The following is a 19,742-nucleotide window of genomic DNA, read 5'->3' on the forward strand; positions in this document are numbered from 1 at the left end:
AATTTGGTGGTATCTGTGTAAGTGTCCATGTGCTGCTCTGGAACACCTGGCATGCTTGCCTTGATGGCTGTGACTCAAGAGGTTGTGGAGGATGTGCTCTTTCCTGAGACGGACACCAGGGCTGTTCCTGCAGCATTTGCTGGTATCCTGGCTCTGAATGTAGCGTTACCCCCACACTGACTCTTGCACAGAAACATGAGTTACGGCCCAAATACACTTGTGTTTCTTAGGTTTCGCACATCTGTTTGCAGATGCCACACGCAGCTGTTCTGCAGTTCCCCCTAGCTGCAAAACAATTTATTTATTTATTTTAAATCCTCACCAAAAGCCAAGAAATCTTTACCAGCTAACACAGCTTTTGGCCCTGGTAGGCGAGGCACAAATCCAGCAGCGCACAGGCCAAATCCCTTCAGCTGGAAGGTATTGTGCTGTTATTTACTTTGGAAGCACAGATGCGATTTATTCTCGTGTTGGGGGTTCTGGTGTCACCGATTCCCAGGGAAGGGAGCTTGGCCTCGTGTGTAAGCGGAAAACATCCCTGGGTTTGTGAGGGGAGCCCGTTGTGTGCTGAGGCGGACACAAAATGGGGGCGGCCGTGGCCGCTGGTGGGGCTCTTGGGTGTTGGGGGAGAAGTATTTCAGTAAAATGCCACTTTTCAAAATGAAATAAACGAGAAAGGGAAATGTTAACATCTTCGCTGCCCCTCTGCCGGGCCAGAATTGCTCTTCCACGTCTCGGGAGAGCGAGGGGGAGCCCGGGCAGCGCCACCCGCCCGCCGCTTCTGGCGGGAAGGCGCCACCGCCATGTCGGGGCCGCCCAGCACCTGCCCGATGGCGGCTGCCCGTGTGGGGCAGGAGCCCGGCGGGGCCGAGCGAGGGTGCAGCGGGGCTGAGGCGAGCGGGAGCCGCCCCCGGCAGCACCTCCCGGGGCCTCTCGGCGAGCAGCGCCCGGCCCCGTTACCGGCACCGCCTCAGCCGCGGGGCGGAGCGGGCGGCGGCGGCGCCCGGCAGGAGGCGGCGGTCGGGGCCGGGCAGGGCAGGGCCGGGCCGGGCCGGGCCGGGCTGGGCTGGGACGGGGCCGCTCCCCCCTCTCTCGGCACCCCCCTGCGGGCCCCGCGATGTTCAACCGGGCCGTGAGCCGCCTCAGCAGGAAGCGCCCGCCCTCAGGTACCGGGGGCGCCTCAGGCTGGGGGGACGGGGACGGGGACGGGACCGGGACGGGATGGGGGGAGCCATGGGGCGGCCGCCGCGCTGAGGGAAAGGCTTCGGGCGCCTCGTTCGCAGGGATGCGTGGCCGGGGAGCGCCTCCAGAGATGCTGCGAAAGCAGAACGGCCCCTGCGCTTCCTTCCTGGGGGCTAAAAGTGGAAGCCGGTGGCCAGCTGCTGCTGCTGCTGCTGCTGGTGGTGCTGGTGGTGGCCGCAGGACGGGATGCGGTGCGGGGAGCGCGCCCAAAGCAGCAGCAAGGCGCCGTGGCTTCGCGAAACAGGCAGGTGAACCTTCAACGGGACTGCTGGATCAATTAAGGAGGGTTTCCTTAATTAACAATCAAGCGTGTGATCACGGAGCCGTTGAGGTTGGATAAGGAGGCCCGTGCTGGATGTTTGGTGCGAGCAGGGGCTGCGTGAGGTGGGCTGGGGGCAGCAGGCGCTGAGGGGGCTCCGTGAGGGCCATGCCTGGTGTCTCAGGGGCTTGGTGAGGCTCCAGGTCTCTCTGTGGCTGCTGGCACAGCTCGGTGTGAGCTCTGCTTGCTGTGCTTTCGGCCCATATCATCGGAGGCTGCAGCTCTTTGCCGTTTCTGATAGCCCCCCTCATCTGACAGGCACAGCGTTACGAGCGCCGCGCTCCCCAGCACATCTGCCCCGCACAAAGAGGCTTTATCCCAGCCTTGCTGCCTGACTGGAAAAAGCAGCTCCTGCAGGATCCTGCCCTGAACTACCACGCTATCCCGCCTGCTAGCAGAGCGTGGGATTCTCCTCCGAAATAACGGTGCCGTGCGAGCAAGCACTTGGTCGCTTGCTGTGTTCGTGCCGGCCGCTGCACATCCCAGAGGCAGCGGTGTCAGGGCTGCTCGCTCAGTGGAAACTTTGCTTCAGCAGCCCCCGAGCTGCCTGCTGCTGGCTCGCTCTGCCTCTTGGCTTCTGCTCTGCCTGAGAGATAGCGAGCGCTTTCCTGGGGCAGTCAGAAATAAGAGATATAATTAGCGTGTTTATCGCGTGCGTGCTGATTACGGCTTTTTCAGGAACGTGAAGTGGAAGAACTGCCATGGCGTAACGCCCTGCTCCATGCTCACAGTTATCTCCCCGTGCTCAGTGGCAGCAAGTGCCTGGCTGCCTGGTTTTATTGCTCACAGACATGTACCTGTTGGTCACTAAACGCTGGTGCTGAGCCTGTTATTCCCAGCGTACGCTATGTAACTTGGTCACCAGATGCTTTTAACAGCAGGAAGTTATCTTTATAAACAGCAAACGGTGATAATTAGGGTTATTCCTGTAATTACGTTTATTGCAGGATTGCATTCTAAAATAAACGGTTTCAGGTTTTCATTGAGTGGTTTTTAAGGAAAGGTTCTCATTGAGGTTCTCATTTCATTTCTTCAGTGGAAGCATTGTTTCTAAGGAAATTTAGTAAGATCTTGGGGCTATGGACATGGGGATCATTCTGGGGATCTTTATCCTGTCCTAAGGTCTTAAAAACTTCTGGACATCACACATCAAATCTGCTACGTGAAGCTAATACATGGGGTGGGAAGGTACGATCCCAATTGGGGGTCACTTGTATTAAAAAGGAGAATGTTTGTGACTGCTTATTTAACGGGGTGTAATAAAAACACCCAGCGGCTTTCGTGGGCTTATAAAGCTGGAGGGTGTTCCCCCCTGCCCTGCACCCCTTTACGCAGCGCTGCCGCTCTGCTTGCAGGTGGGAGCGACCCTCAGGAGCCCGTGGTGCTCTGCTCACATTGCCTTGCTGCTCCCACCTGGCTGTCGCTTGGTTTACAAAGATCAGATGCCTGGACGCTTTGAGTCAGGCTCCTAAGATAAATTTCACAAATCACAATCGGGAACCACATCCTTTTGCCTTGAGGGGAGGGGAAACTGAGGCACAGATAATTCACTGCAGCGCTGCGTCTCAGGCAGAGTGGAATTAATTTTCTTACACGGGCAGGGCTGTAGCTGTACCTGCTGCTTTGGAGACAAACCTGTCACGGCCCTTACTGAGGGGGTGTCCTGAAACCTGAAATTACCACTTGTGAAGTGGGAAGGGGAGATTTTCACAGTGGTCTCTCTCACCGTTAGGAAAACAAATGGACTCTGCAAGTCTGCAGCAGCCCAAACTCTTTGCTGCAGTGCGAGTGCTTCGTGGGGTTTAACCATAGCTGCGAAGGGCATCTGATAGCACAGCTCTGCACAGATCATGCTGTGAGATACTTGCTGAGGTTTAGATTCATGGCGGAGGGAGGGTTTGTAAGAGAACTGCAGCAGAAGTTGCTGGGATCCGGGTTTCCAGTACCGGCAGGGAGAGACGAAGGGGCTGTGAGGACGCCTGCGGTGGTTTCAGCACGCGCTTTGTGCACCTCTGCGGTGTGCAGGGACCTCGGCTGCTGCCTGGCTGCTCACGGCCCTTCAGCCCTTCTGCGTCTCCTCCTGGCATCCCGAGTGCACGAGGAAAGGAGGCCAAGCTCTTCATGTGTATTTGAGAGTTGTTCAGATCAGCAATAAAAGCTCTGGAGCTTTCCCAAGGAATAGGTCTTCTGATGCGTAGCCAGCAAACAATTTTTTGGCTTCACCAGCCTTGGATGCGATGTGCTTTCTGTCCCTGGGACAGAAATACTCAGAACCATGTACCAGCTGTCCTATCTGCGGTGGCAGCCCAGCGTACCTTGTGAAAACAGAACTTCAGGGGACTTGAAAACAAACAAGCAAGCAGAAAAAACACCCAGAGGCTGCTCGCCCAGCGCAGATTGGCTCAGCTGGGGTGAGGCTCCTCTGCCAGCTGCCCCTCTCCCCTGAGACCACGTGAAGGTGCCAGACTTGTTCTGCTGAACAAACCATCGCATTTCTTTCCCCTTCTGCCTTTTCCCACCTCCCAGCGATGAAACTTTCCTTAAAAATAAGTTTCGTGCGTGCGACCGAGTGGGATTTGCTTTGTAGGCACCGATGCCACGGGCTGCCAGGAGGAAAGGCAGAAGGAAAGGTCCTGCTGCTGCGCGGGCTGCGGTCACTGTGCTCCGCAGGCAAAAGGTGCCTGAACTCCCATAAAGCGATGGCAGCGCCTACTTCTGTGCTCGTGAATTATCCAGCTGCGAGACAATTTTACCTCTCTCGATGCAAAGCAGCATTCAAATATGTGCGTGTGTTTATTTTCAGTTTTATGGTGTTTCCTTTAAAGAGCGCAGCTGTAATCCAAGGGAGCAGAGGGGAATGGGGAAGAACTGCGTGTGATGTTAATCACTCCTAACAAAGATGCTCTCCTCAATTTTTCCAGAGATAAACGACAGCGAGGGTCACCCCAGCAGCAGCCACCAGAGCTTGAAAGGAACCTCAAAATGGGCTTCGTCGCTGGAGAACCTCCTCGAAGATCCAGAGGGAGTTAAACGATTTAGGGTTGCTATATTACCTATAAATATTTATATAAACTAGAATTAGGAGGAGTGAGATGAATGAGGCTCACCACAAACGGTGCAGCTGTGCCAGTGCTGTAAGCACACAGGCTCGCATCCTTCTAGACGCGTACCCTGTGCCGAGGTGGCAGAGTTGGAGCTGTGGCATTTGCCGAGCTGCTGATGTGGGGAATTGCTTGCTCTTGTAAGGCCTGCGGAAGGCTTTGGGTAGCGTCTTTTTAATGGGATCGGTCAGCTGTTGTGAGGATTAACAGTTTACTGTTAGATAAACGACAGGCCTTGAGCAACTGATCTCTCTTGCCAAGCATTATTAATTGCTGGGCCCATTCCCACACATCCTTACTCAAGCAGCAAGTTACCTCAAACCATTCCCTCAGCCTGATAACTCTGAGTGGCTCTTATTTTGTATTGCAGCAGCTGTACTGAAAAACATTAGCTTAACTACAAACTGTGAGCTTGTGTAGCTCCAAATGGAGGCTTGAGGCTTAATTAGATGAGGACGGACAGTTGGTTTATCAAGGCCTTGTGGCTGAAGTCAAAGGATTAGCTGCAGCAATAGGAACTACCTGGTAAAGTATGGCTTTGCTGGGCCAAGAACTGATAAAATGCACTGGGATGAATTATTTCCTCCCAGACTGGTTTGAAAACTGATGTAAACCAGGATTATAAACCACTGCAATTACTGTGTGATTGAGAATTCTTGAAACAACAACAAAAATCGTGGTACTATTTAATTCTTGGCATTACTCAATCTTTATTTTCTAATGCTTGGAAGTAAAAATTGTCAATCTCAGAGCTATAAATATTTCAATCACTGCTTTTTATACGTCAGTTTAATGTAGTTTTTTCCCCTCATTTTAAAACATTCTTCAGTTTTGGGAGAATGCTTAAACACCGTTTAGAGAAGGCAAATACGTCTTCTGCTTTAGTTACTTAAGTAAATTTATTGCCACTGATGATCATGTTTAGAAACACTTTGATATGTAGAGATTTCACTCATTAAAAAAATCAGAAAGATGCTAGACAAGAATCTCAAGTGATCTGTTGCTGTCATTAAAATAGTTCATTATACTCACCTGCTAATGAATTCATATATTTGCAGAGTTCCCTTTGAGTAATAACTGTGAAATTGCTCAAGTTATTTAAGGGAGACTGAAGACGCTCTTCATCTTAGTTACTGATAAGCTCTGAGATTAGATGTAGCTCATCCTTCTCCTGGAATGTGCTTTTAAAGTGCTGAATATATTGTTCATTGGTGCCTCAGCAGCGAGTAGACACATTAATGCAGTGCTTCTGTCACACTCTTAACTCGTGTCACGGTGAAAACTAGCCATAGGCAGCTTCTGGCTTTAATAGCTACGGTAGGAAGAGAGAAGAACAGTCGAGAAATTGGGTCCTAGCTTTGGTAACTTTTCTTTTTCTTTTCCCTAGGAATTTTTAAAGAAAGAATTCAGTGAAGAAAATGTTTTGTTCTGGCTAGCATGTGAAGAATTTAAGAAAACACAGGGAAAAAAACAGGTACGCTTCCTAAATAAATTTTACTTGTCAGCAAGGTTTCCATAGCAGAAATGGAGCTGTAATATTTCTGTCACATAACATGCCTCATGTGAGTGCAAATAAACACATTTGAGGGAGTTGTACTGAAATCATTGTGGTAGAATTGTTTAGAAACAAAGTTGGTTTTATTTCCAATCAAAACAAAATGCTGAAATTGCCAAGTTTGCCGTGTTTGACAACTAAACTTTTTGTTGCTGCTTTGGAATAGCAAAAAGTTTAGTTCACTAATATTGCATTATCTTGTTTGAAAATATAAAGTTACATATTTCAGGACATTTTAAAACATAGCAGCTATTATATCAAAATATACACCACTATGCTTAATACGCAAACATAAAAACAAACAGCACAAACAAAATGTTTTACAATACCAAACTGAATTGTTTTGCCTTACTAAATTACCAAAGCAAAAGTATTTGAGGGTCCATTTGAATTATTTTGTTTAAATATTTATTCAGATTGATACTTTTTTTTTTTTTTTTTTTTGATACATTCCTATTTTCATATTTTCATAAAAGCTATAGTTTTCTGGTAAAAATATTCTGTTGGAAGCTTTTTAACCAACCATCTCCAGTGACTTCCATCGAAGTCTAGGTGCAGCAGGAACACAGGATGTACTTTTGCTTCTTCTTAGAAGCCTGTAGAGTCAGGCCTAAAATATGTACCACGTCCTGTTTGATTGTTTCTGGAAAAACTCTAAGATTTATTTTTTGTCAAATTCCGAATTTATTTATCTTCAAGGTAGTTTCAAAACTCCAACTGAATAGTACAATCAGTGAAAATAAGGCTCTTAAATCCTAGAAGCCCTCTTTATTTTGATATCCCACCTTTATGCCCTTTACATACCCCCCTCTTATTGATGACAAAGGGAATGTTTTGGAAGGCAACAGGTGCAAACTTACAGCCCCTTTTGCGTTATTCTGGCCAAATAGAATAGCATGAGGAGGTGAGGCTGGGAAAATGCCACTTAAACCTGCTTCAGATGGGACAGCATATGCTGTGCGTAACATCAGAAGTGCCAGGGAATTGGAATCAGGTGGGGGAGCTGGCCTTCTAGGGGCATTAGCAAGTGCATCTGGAGGAGCTGCCCCAGTTCTTGTGTCCAGACTGCAGGACTTCCTGTCTTCAGGCCAGTCAAATGTTGTCAGTGGATAATGTTTTCCAGCAGAATACTGGATTTTCAGCAATACTTATTTTTGAGAGGGGACAGTCAAGTGTCAGGAGGCAGGATGACAGAGGTTACTGCTTGTGCTAGCTGCCCCTCCAGTGGCAGCAGTTTCTGTGGGTGGAGTGAGGAGCGCAGCCAGGCTGCGAGTCCATCTGTCCCCTTGCCTGTGAGGGGATTTCAGCTGCAGCTGGGCTGGGGCGCGCTGGAAGCCAACGTCTGATGGCACCAAGCTCGCCCAGACAGGTCCTCAGACCTGGCTCTGCTTCGGAGCAAGCAGCTGCTTCCAATCCCATCGTGTCAGTCTGAGGTAGAAGGCGTTTGATCTCCTCCTCCCCCAGATGTCCATACAGCGTCCTGGCTGGTTCCCTACTCCCCTTCTGAGCTGGTAAAATAGAAGACAGCATCGCAATTCATGAACAAATGGAAAGATCCCTTTGCTCTGTGTAGGGCAGATGTTTTTTTTTCTTGGTGTGTCACGCAGTGTCCTTGCTAAGAGGTGTGTAGGTATCAAACCAGACTTTAAAAAGGAAACGAAAATGGAAAATCCTTCTGTCAGGTCCCATGTTTGCCACTGGATAGCAATCAGATTTTCCCTTCCTAAATAATTTCCATCTTTTTAGATTTACAGGATTGTGCACGCTAGTGCAGGAAATGGCAAACTGATGGATAGAGATAGCAGCTTAGTGAATGCTTGACTGGATTGCCAAACGAAGGGATGGAGACTTGATTAGTTTCAACTCAGCTGAATTATTCAGTACCAGTCGTTACAGCACAGTGTGTAACGAGAGCTTTGGCACAGTAGACTCCAAACATTACAACCAGGTAGCATAAGTGTGCTTTAGGATGACACGGATTTGCAGTGAGTTTTCGTAGCTACTGCTTATTTAGTTAACTTACACAGCTAGAAAAAGCACTAAAAGTAGAAATCCTTCAAGTGTTCACGATAGCATTAAGCACGAATATGTCTTCTGAAAGTGACTCTTGCAGAAATCACTTTGTGTCTGTCTGATGTGAGCAAAGTGTTCCAAAACCAACTTAGTTATTTAACAACCTGCTTCTCATTAGAGCTGGTTTACCACAGAAACTCTCACAGACACTCAGATTTCGGTCAGATGAAGTTGATTTCAATTAAACCTGGATAAAGTAGGATTGTTTTTTTCTATTTTTAAAGTATAAAATAAACTTGCCGTTACTTGACGTGCGAGTGTTAGCATGAGGGTTTTCTTAGATGCAGCTTGCACCAAAGTCACCAGCTGCTCGTTGGATTAATTATCTGCTGTGCCCAGTGCTGTCGTGGTCCTGCGGGGGCTGCTGTGAGGTGGGGAGGTTGGCTCGGGAGCTGCTGCCCTTCCCTCCTCTCCAGCCTGCTCCTTGCAGGCAGGTGCCAGCTCGCCCTGGCCGTGCTTTCTGCTGGCCGCAAGCTGCCGAACTCTGTTAGTGCCATTCTGAGAAAATATCCAGTGCCTTTTGTCAAGGCTCATTAAGTTTGCTTCAGTCTTTACTCTAACCACAGCCATGTGGGCTCTGCCTACAGAGCTGATGTATCGAGCCTACACGGCAGATCTTGCAAGATGTTGTGCAGATGCATCTTCTCTGCCCCCTTCCTCTTGAATGTGAGCCACTGTGCAGCCAGGGTTGCTTGATCACAGGAGCAGAGGGAGCACTGGCAAGAAGAAGCCTGGCACCTGCCCGTGGTGTTGGCTCTAGACTAGTGGTGGGAATGCAGAAAGCAGCAGAAAAGGAGTTCAGACCATACCTCTCCTCGAGTTTACGTTTGTTTTCCTGTTTTGGTGAGCTAACGCAAAATGCATGCATGGTGCAGGGGAGATGTTCAGCATCTGCAGAGTTGGGCAGCGAGCAGACTGCATCAAGAGCCTGGACAGGTCTTTAGGTGGGCCGACTCCAAGCTGTTGTCTTGCAACATGGAAGTACAAGCTCTTCCCCTCCGCTCAGGAAACACCTCTGTCATTTAAAATAAAGAAATAAAAAGGATGTTTTCCTTATCACTCCTTTAAAATTGAAGTCAAAATAGAAATGTCATTTTTAGTGAAGACTGGGGAAGGAATTAAGTGAGCTCTGCTGCCACCCATATGGTCCACATCTTAGGACACACATTTAACTATTGAAATGGGAGTGGTGAGGATAAGTGAATAAAATTTAACTTTAAATATTTTACTGAGGTTAGTTATGTGTTTCTGCTTGTTAATGAAATAAATAACATGTCCCTTGTGCTACTTTCCAAGTTTTAAATGCTTCTTCTATTGCAGCTGAGCTGTAAGGACAAGTTACAGATTGTAGGAAGTGTTTTGAACAACAGAGAATCTTTTCAGCTGTTGCTGAAATTCAGCAAAATGCTCAAGTTGTGTAGAGACCACTTTCAGAACAAATGTGTGTTATGGTTGGATTTGATGGTCCTGAAAGGCTTTTCCATCCCATATCACACTGTGATTCCGTATCTGTTCTGTACCACGTCCTTCTGCTACTTCTCCTGTGAAATGTGGCAGTGTTTATAAAGGACTAGGTAACACCGCACAGCTGCTAACTGCTGGAGTCTGCTCTGATGAGCATCTGGGACTCCCATTCACCTCATTTGGGAACCGCACATGCTTCAGAGCTGAATTTGACCTTAGGAAAGGAAGTGGGAAGGAATATTTTATCCATTTGAACTACCGAGGGGGATTTGCGTAGACAGAACTTTGTATTCCAGAGGGGAACTTGGCGTGGATGCAGAGGCGAGTACACAGATGTAAGAGAAAAGTGCCAGAAACGCCTTAATAACCACCTGTGAACAAGGTCCCAGCCTCAGAATCAGAGCAGAGTCCCCCGCGCTGAGGCTTTAGTTTGAGGCTAGAACGAAGATCACCACCCACCGACTGGGAACAGCGCTTCCTCTTCCGCCTGGACCTGGCTTTCCATGAACATCCTCTGGGGAAGGCATAAACGTACTGGCAGCTTCACTGTACCTTCATTTATTTTTTAGTTCAACTGATGTTTTCCTGCTGGAACATGGATGTAGCCTAAGAGGGGCTCTGTGTGCAGCAGAACCTGTGAAGTTCATTCATGTACTTCCACGTCTCCAGTGCCACATCAGGCCCCCCGTGTCTCTGCAGTGACCCCCTCTCCCTACCACAGTTCTTTCACTTCCTTTCTTTGTCATTCTTTCCCACAAAATCCAGAGATCCTCCCCATTTCACCAGCCTCCCACGCAGTCTTCTTGTTCCCCCCATGTTCTCTAACTTCCTCACAGCACTTCTGTTTTCTCTCATGTTTCCCCTCGAGCCTTCCTTTACTCTTTCCCCGTGGTGCCCAGCTTGCTGCTGTGCTCCTTGGGCAAGAAGCGCCTCGTGCTGGGGCTGGCGTGGAGCTCCGTGGGTATCGATTAGCCAGCTGCCAAGTCCTGGCTGGCAGCTCAAGGAGGCAACTTTGGAATATATCCTTTGCACCTTGTCTGTGTGAGGGCTTTAACATAATTTAAGGCAGTCACAGCTCTGATTGGATTAATGGCTCATTTAGAACAGACGTCTCTGACCCAGTCTCCCCTAATCTGTGAAACTGAAAAGATTGGGGATCTTCATAAAACACCTCACAGTGACTGAACGCAGCTGGCACGTGACAATTTATCCACCAGCTGAGTGACCTGTAGCACTTTGCGTCCCCTTCGGCGGAGAGAGAGTTAACTCTCAGGCATTACTAATTGTCAAGCACATGTTGCTTTTCTTCTAATTATCACCAAATGCTGATTCTCAGCTGTGAAACATTAAAGAAATTCTGGGACTTGTTCATGGGTAAGGGTTTAAGCGCTTCCTCCTTCAAGCCCACTTCCTGCCAAAGGGTCCCCTCGCAGACAGTTGCTTGTTAAATGCAGCGAGGAGCGCTGACACGGACCCACTGCCAGTTATCTGGGCCTGCTGCTCTGCAGGCTGTGCTTTCAGAGGGCTGCAGTGGGGCTTACCTTGTACGTGGCTTGGCAGTGTTCTTCCTCACAAGCTTTTTCTTGATCTGACTGGCCTGTGTTTGATGTTAAAGGGTTTTAGCCACTTGGATGTTGCTTTGATGCTTAAGGGTGCCTGGTGTGGTCGAAACACTATCGCTGGTACTGATCTATCAAGAGAAGACCCCTGAAATCAGGGCAAATGCTAACACAGTGCCTTATGCAAGTCACACCTCTATTTAACAGCTTTTGAGAGACTTATCAATACGGTTAGCCAAAAATTATTATATTTTTCCCCAGCCTTGTACTCAGTGTTGGACGTGAGCTGCCCTGAGGTAAAAACACACAAAAAAACACGTAAGCTGCACGATGAGGTTATCCAGCAGCAGCAGGCGTTATGCACTGATTTGCTTATTTTTTGCTGCACAGGGAGAGTAAACTTCCATGGTGTTTTTTTCCTCCTGGGTTCCTTGTGTATGCTGGTTATCTATTAGTAAAAACAATCTTCTAAATAGTGAAGACAAACCCTAGGTGATGGTGCTGTACAGTTTTACGCTGGATACTCAGTTTTGGACATCACAACTGCTGTCTGACTGACGTGCTGAATACTCACAACTTCTGCTCATGTCAGCACAGGAATTGGCCTGCAGTGATGTTTTTCCTCCAGCACAAATAAGTATAAATAAATAAGCTGATCTTTATATTTTTGGTTTGTTTCCTTTTCAATTCACGCTAAGTTTTGTTTTTAAGAAGTGAGCGAGTTAGAAGTTTCCATCAAAACCTTAAAAATACAGCGACTATTTCCACAGTAAATAATTATTTACGTAAATGTGTCCTTTTGCAGATGCAAGAAAAAGCTAAAGAAATTTACATGACTTTCCTGTCCAGTAAGGCCTCGTCCCAAGTCAATGTTGAAGGGCAGTCCCGTTTGAGTGAGACAATTTTGGAGACACCTCACCCTCTAATGTTTCAGAAGCTCCAGGACCAGGTAAAGCTATTTTCTTCCCCATGCGAACGGTGAAGAAATATGAACCGTATGAATTCCAGTTTGGGACTTTCCTGAAAAATTGGATGAAGTTTGCTCCTGGGTTCCTCCACTGGTAGCTTGGGAATCACCGAGTGCCTAACTTTGTGCCTACATTTTCCTGTGTTCGCTTGTGCCGAGTCATTGCTGATGTTTGTTTCCGTAGTTGCCACTGGTTTCCCTGAGAGCTCAAGATTCCCCTCTTTGCTTTGTTTTGTATTTATATTTATGTGAGTATAATGCAGTTTTCCAAAAAGCCCCCTCTTCTGCGACACACAAAACTAAAGAGAGGAGTTGGCATCTGCTTTGTGTTTTCCTACAGAACTTGGGAGGTCTGGTAGAAATTAAGTAGTGGACTTCAGGTACGCCTTCTGGTGGTAAATCTTCTTAATTGTTAGCTTAGTGCAAATCGTAAGCTGTGAAGTGAGTCATCTGCAGCTTTCCAGCACTTGCCGTCTGTGCTATTTTTAATTTCTGTACCAACCTCAGCACTACCTGTATGTTCCATTTAGCTCTTTTGCGGAGAAGCAGTTACACTGCTTTAAAATAGTGTTTTCAGCCTATTTTTATATCAGGTGCTGAATATGTTAGTTGGGCACTGGCTGGATCAGTTGGAGGGATCTGAGGAGCAAAGGTCCTGCCGTCTTTCAGGGAGATTCCAAACCATTGGCAGTGGAAGTGCCTGAAACCCAGCTTCCCCGGGAAGAAGCAATGTTTGTCATGGAAAACCTCCTGGCTTGGGGGACGGGTGGGTGATTACGTGGTCATGAGGGTGAAGCTGGAGGGGCTACTTGGGTTAGGATGTTTTGCAGCTTTGCAGTGAGCGTGCACACAAACAGCCAGGGCTTAGTGATAGCTGGCCTGGAAACGTGCTAGAACAGCGGGAGAAGAATCCCAGTGGTGTAGGGAGAAAGTCTGTGAACTTACCAAATGCAGCACGTTTGGGTTGTTGTAGATTTCCACTGCTTGAAGCTCCTGTTTATTGCTGTTAGATAATTGAGGAAGAGTTATGTTCTTCTCTTGTCTTCAATCCTTATAAAGTTATGAAGAGCAGTGCATATAACTTGATCTCTAACAAACACTGCTCACTGCTACTGGCAGCTTGTGCTTCAGGCGCAGTCAGCCGGGCTCGTTGGCCAGAGCTCGTAGGGTTCCCAGCATCAGTGATAACCAGCACTTGGTTCCCCAGCAGCCCTGGTGGTTTAGCTGGGGCTACTTCTGGGGCGACCTTAAGCACAGGGCTTAGAGGCAGCTGTTGCTGTTGAAAGGCGTTGGAAGTGGTTCATGAAAATCTGTAGATTTTTAAATACTTGCAGGGTAAACGTGCCTGCTCCGAGGTGACGAGAGGAGGGAACAAAGAGAACTCAGCTTTTGCACGTGATTATAAAATCTGTGTCTGGCTAACCAGGCTGTAGGGGTACTCAGAGAAGATTTTGATCTGAGCGTTCTCCCTCTCTGGGAGATGCTGTAGATGATACAGGAACAAGGGGAGTCTAAGTTCTTAAGCTGACTTAAAACATTTTAACAGGTGATGCTTTCATTGCAATTTTTTTTTGCCCTTAAGCTAGTTTGATAAATGTAATTATATTGGAGTTAGCCAACCCCAGCAAGTGTAATTTGACCTTGCTTAACTGTATTGATTTGAGCCTCTATGAAGAGGGTGTTTTGGAATTAATTTTTAGTCTTCAAGATTGCCACCGTTTTAAATGTGTACTTAAATATCTAGATATATAAACAAGTGATGATTTGTAAAATGCTTTATGTCATTTGTTTTGCAAGGGGGGTAGTGAACAAGTGACGGTTGGTAAAGTGCTTTATGTCATTTATTTTGCAAGGGGGGTGTTCCAGCTCACGCACAGACAAGAGAAGTCAAGTTCTGTTTGCTTGCCTTGGTGTGTCTGCTCAGGTTCCTTGAACATGCGGGGAAAAAGACAAAGAGGCAGTTTGAGATTTTTTTTCCTTCCAAACAGCTGGATTACCCAGTTGCACTACCAGCCAGAAATGAGGCTTGTAAGGTTATCCGCATTTGGATGATCCACAAATGCAGGTCAGAATCCAGAAATTCCTCTTGGAAACGTAGTCACTCTGGGTACCATAAAATGTAATGAGTCACGAGTGATGGCTCAGGGAGGCTGCTCCAATGAGATAGTCATCAGAGGGTGGTGCGGACTTGGGTTTTGCCGTGGTTGTAGTTTTCAGGTTTTCTTTTTTCTTTCCCATTATTTCGAGACCAAGCAAAATACGGCCCCAACCTTGACACTGACCAGATTCCAGGCTCCTCTCCCAAGCACTTTTGTTTTCAAGCTCCAAATGAGTTCTAGCATTTTTTTTGCCTGAAGTGGATATAAATAGAAGAGAAAGCAGATGTGTTGAGGGATGAGCCTACACTGGAGCCATTTGACACTTAAATTAAAACTAAAATACACTTTGAGGTGTATTTTAATGTCGCGCCTTTTCGTAATTACAGTCATGGCAGCAGTAACAGAAAACAAACAAAAAAAAAACAGTAGAATTCATATGTTGTCCTCATTCAGAATGTAGTTTTACTTGGGTCATTCTTTTTTGTGTTTTTTTCTTTTCCTCTCTTACCAGATATTCAATCTGATGAAATACGACAGCTACAGCCGCTTCTTAAAGTCAGACATCTTCCTAAACCATAAGAAGTCTGAGGAGCAGGAGGAGAATTCATCAGAGGCTCAGACTGCAGCTAAAAGAGCATCAAGAATTTACAACACTTGATACGATGAATCTCGTTAGGAGAGGCGATCCAGTAATTAACTCACACTCAGGAACAGTCTAGGTTTATAGCAGTTGCATATAGGGCTTGGGAAAGCTCAAAACATTTTTAGGAGATACTTACCTTTTTAATTGCTTGAATGACTAATTGTTTTTGCATGACAGCTAATAAATAACCAAGTGCCCATGGACAGACTGTTTCCTAGCTAAAAGGCTGAGGTATTCCTCCATAACATGAATTGCATTTTATATTTCACAAGTTAAAATGCTTTCAGTTTCTTTTGCTTTTTTTTCATTGTTGTTTTTGTGCGTAATGATGCTGAGAAAGTGGTTTTTTGTTGTGTTGTTGTTTTAATTTGTGCCTTCTGGTTTTCATTTGTGCATGGCTTTTACTTTCTGAATTGTTGGGAGCAGCTGTTGAGGAGTATGTTTTAAGTTATTTTGTGAATGAGACATTCATAGGAAACTCTAATTAAGGGACAGCATCTTTCAGAGTCAAGATCAATGGAATCTAATCTCACTCCTGTTTTCCAGTGTAACTTTTTTCTTTCAAGGTGGCAGAAGTTTTACTTTGCCTTTACTTACACATCAAAGCACTTCTCTGATCATGGTTTTCATTTTTGTATTTCTTCAATTTCTCCAATATTTTTGCAGCAGACAATCGCCTTCAGAGAAGGGAGCAATGTATATCCCCTTTGGGACAAATGCTCTTAGACACAGAGCATCTCTGAAGAATTCCTAAAAGCCGTCAGGAAATCTGCCAGTTAATATCCCACATTGGGCACACTCATTTCAGCAAAGCTTGACTGGGGCACGTCCTGCGTGTCAACCAAATTGTCTGTTACATCAGGGTCAGATGCTGCTACTGGGAAGCATCTGTTTTTTTCCTGGGTCTCAGTCACATTGTGTGTGGCAAGAGTTATTCTGCAATGTGCCAACCATCAAAGTCTGACTTTGTAAGATATTTCTGTTAAAGTCAACCTGCCAGTGTTATTAAATTGCAGTTTTATTTGGGAAAGCAAAAAGCCACGTGCTTGTTCACAGGCTTCACGGTGTGTAGTCTAGCTCTGTTTCACTTTCATTACTTACTCCTTCATTTTTTTGCACTGCTTTCCTTGAACTTTTGCTGATGTGCTGGCTAATCAGATTGCACAGTTAGCTTTTCATGTAGTGGTTTTTAGGAAGGTCAGATGTCATACATTGCTGTCACTATCAGTGTTTTTAAAACTAGGTCTAGGTTGTAATTTTTGAGAACGCAGATTCACTTGATAGACTTGATGATGACTTCTTTATCTCTGAGCCATTCTTGCAGGTAACGTGTAAAGAAAATTGTTGCTGTGGGTGCTTCTTGTTACATATAAGAGCGGGAATGGGACTTGTGATTCTTCCCCCAGAGCTAAATGGCCTGTTTGTTCTTAGGAAATAAAAAAAAGCAAATTATGAAAGTCCTTCTGTGTGCATGTTTTAAGGTGTAATTCTTATGCAATGAGTAATTTTTCCTTTTATGCTCCCAAAAGATTTAAAGGTGAAGTCATATTCCTGCTACAGGCACTCTCAGCGGTGTTTGACCTCATGCTTAAGCTATATTTCAATGTTTCAATCCTTCTGTTGTAATGAGGCCTAGGAAATGTGACCATCCAGTTCTGGATTTACAGAGATTATAACAATTTGTAATCTCAGGATAACATTTTTGGAAAATTCACTGTAACAGTGAGCTCTTAACACCTGCCAGGGCAGAGGATGGAACTTCTCTTACAGCTGAAGTCCTTGGGAGCAGGCTGCTTAAGCACATTTGGGAGTTGGGACTTGTCTCTTCCCAGTAATTGCAGCAGAAGTCTTGGTGATCTAGAAAAAGCAGGATGGGGACTTTGATGGGAAAAATGCAGGATAAACTCTTACCGTGTTCATCATGCAGATGCGTAGTAGGTTCATTTTTAATCATATTGATTTACAAAAATGCATGAGGAGGGGAGAAAAGTCTTTGACTATCAAGTTTTGAAACAATAAGTAAACCCGAGGCTGTATGAACAATGGTGGGGCATTAGGAGAGAAAATACGTGTGTGTAGCTGCTCAAAAACAACTTTTTCCTTGGCAATACTCTCGCTGTCAGGTACTGTATTATTTGCTTGGTGACAGCAACTGCCCGGTGGGAGTAGACACAAAGGTGCTTTACACTACTACCAGCCAAAAGCTACTCAAATGGAAATGCATTTCTTAGCAGCATTTCAATGCCTGTGATGTTTATTTCAATGCCTATGATGTTTTTATGATAGTATACCCAAATCCGCAACATTTTTAATCTTTGTATTGTGTTTTTGCCTCAGCAGTAAAAAATTCATTGCCCTCTTGGCTGCCTTTCCAGGTTTTGTGTTGTTCTGTTTTCTTTTGTTGTTTGTTTTGGTTTTGTTTTCTTTTAAGAAAAACAACTAGGCTTGCGAGATGCAGAAATCAGAGGGTATTTTCTATCCATGGTCTCTATTATCCAGTAAGAGAGCAACTGATGCAAGCAGCTATCTGTAATTGCAGCATGTATATATGTGGAGAACGTTATTTGCTTCTGTTGATTTCATCACTGATCAAACTTTGTGAAATAAATTGTCCGAGGCATATAGCAAATTGCACAGGCAGAAAAAGAGATGTTTCTCGGAGTAAATCCTGCATTCCAGCAAGAACTGTAAACTTCACATTGTACCTCGTGCTCTAAGTGGCCATTCAGAGTTGCTTTATGTAGAGGTCAAAGATAGGACGGATTTATTCCTTTTCATAGAATTTACACTGAAGGTGTAAGCACAGAAAGCAAGAAAGTTTTCATGCCTCATCACGTGCCTTGAATTCTGCCCTAATGTGTGTTTCTCAGCTGAAAATTAAAATATTCTACAAATACACCGAACCTGTGTGCTGGTGGTTGTTTTGTTTTGAATGCAGTTTGAGCCAAGCTCACTTCATATGCTGTAGCGATCCCGTTTTCTGCTCTCATTCCCTGTTAGCACAGTTGCTTGCATTCTCTCGCTGTGTGTTTTTCTCTTGGAAGCTGGGATGGCACAGCGGGTTTCACTTCCGAGTCAGCTGTTGTTGAACAAAAGCACAGAAAGTCACTCAAACAGCAGATGCTTGTACCTTCATCTCCTTTTTTTTTTTTTTTTTTTTTCATTCCGTTTCTTCCGTTGTGCTTGTTTCAAGTTGCTAACCCATTGATGTGGAGAAAGAGGGTTTGAAAGACTGTACAGAAAGGTTTCGGTAACAGTTGAGAACGTGCTTATATTTTCACTGAAGGTACAGATGGAGTTAAACCAGTAGCACTTGCATCTGCTTTAAGATCTAACTAGGCCTGTGGTACAGAGAGAGGACAGTGGTTCAAACCTGAAAAACGATATGAGTTCCCTTTTTATAAATTGTGTTTTTTCATCCTACAGACAGAGCAGCGAGTCTTACAAAGTTAACTAGTTTTGCCAGACGTCATCCTCTGACACACCAGGATGTTCACACAGCCGTGTCCCTTGCCCTGTCCCAGAGGCAGCTCCCTCTTGTTTCAAATCCATCACAGCTCCCGTCCAAGGCCTTTGAGTGCTCTTTTTACCATTAAAAGCAAACTGCGGGGTGTCCTTTACCCAGAGGATCCACGTAACTTTACTGGGTTGCCATACAAGCCCTCAGCAGCTGCTGTGCGACTGTGATCGCTGTGATTTAGCAGCTCTGTTATAGTTGAGGGATGTTTTTCATCAGCACAACTACTCATGTCTTGGCTGATAAGAGCGGCAAATCCATTTCATTTGGGAGTTAAAAAGCGCCCAGTACTGAGCGGGTTGGCGTGGTGGGGGAAGGAGGAGGGAAAGCGGTTTACAGAATGTGGTTGCTGTTTGGGTAAATGAAATAAAAGCCAAATTTAACAGCACCCTCTCCTGGCTCCTGGCAGAATCACACGTAGGGATACTGACAGCAGAGAATGGCTGCGAAGAAAGGAAGGGCACAGCTCTTCGTTCCCTCAAACTCAACGTATTGCCCATCACTTATGTCTCAAGAAAACCCATTTCACGGCTAAATTACTGCCAATAACGTGTGGTGTGAGGCTGGTCGTGCAGGACGCGGGGGCTCGGTGCCCTGAAATCTCTGTCGGGGATGCACTGAGTGCGTGGCAGCTCGCCTTTTTCCGCACAGATTCCAGCAGTGCCCGGTCATTTCCTCACCAGAGCGTGGCTGCAGCAACCCCTCGGTGTGAGTTTTCCCAAAGGAGTCCCGGGTCTCTCCGCAGGTCGTCCTGCCTGGCTGGAGCCCCGAGCCCAGGGGAATCCTGGCCACCAGGGCTCCCAAGGCACCATGTCAGCGTGCAGCTGGCAGCGAGAGCTGTATCAGCACTAACAAATGTGGTTTCCGTTTTTTGTATTTTTTTTTCAGTCCTGTCTCAGCTGCCTGGGGGTTATCGTTGCCTGCGACCATTTGATTAGATAGATGTCAAGTGTTTTTCCGTGTCATTCATGCGCAGAGGTGGGACTTGGAGATATCCGAACGGGTTTATGGTAACAGCTGCGGCCGTGCAGCTCTCTCAGAGTGACAACAAAGGGACAAACCTAGAGGTAAATTAAAACCTCTCGGGTTTTTCAACCCACAGTCTGGAGGAACAGCCTAATACGAGATTTTCTCGGTTCCCGTTCTGTGTGTACTGACTGCAGACTTTTTCCATGGGCTGAATGCTGGGGCTTAGCCACTCTT

The 19,742-nt window shown here is 46.1% G+C and overlaps 1 protein-coding gene across 2 annotated transcripts; it reads left to right on the forward strand.

Moving 5' to 3' along the window:
* The first annotated feature begins 1,010 nt into the window (after nt 1-1,010).
* RGS10 (regulator of G protein signaling 10) lies at nt 1,011-17,918 on the forward strand. Of its 2 annotated transcripts, none has more exons than XM_082765449.1 (5): nt 1,011-1,166; nt 4,483-4,601; nt 6,050-6,136; nt 12,119-12,262; nt 14,891-17,918. In XM_082765449.1, exons 1-5 carry the CDS (start codon nt 1,118-1,120, stop codon nt 15,035-15,037), a joined length of 546 nt encoding a protein of 181 aa, XP_082621575.1. In that variant the 5' UTR covers nt 1,011-1,117; the 3' UTR covers nt 15,038-17,918. The 2 variants fall into 2 exon arrangements, with proteins under 2 accessions (XP_082621575.1, XP_082621574.1); XM_082765448.1 differs by lacking the exon at nt 1,011-1,166 and adding an exon at nt 1,277-1,486.
* Nucleotides 17,919-19,742: the final 1,824 nt, after the last annotated feature.

This window comes from Aythya marila, assembly GCF_965140915.1.
Source record: "Aythya marila genome assembly, chromosome: 7".
NCBI classification, from domain to species: domain Eukaryota; kingdom Metazoa; phylum Chordata; class Aves; order Anseriformes; family Anatidae; genus Aythya; species Aythya marila.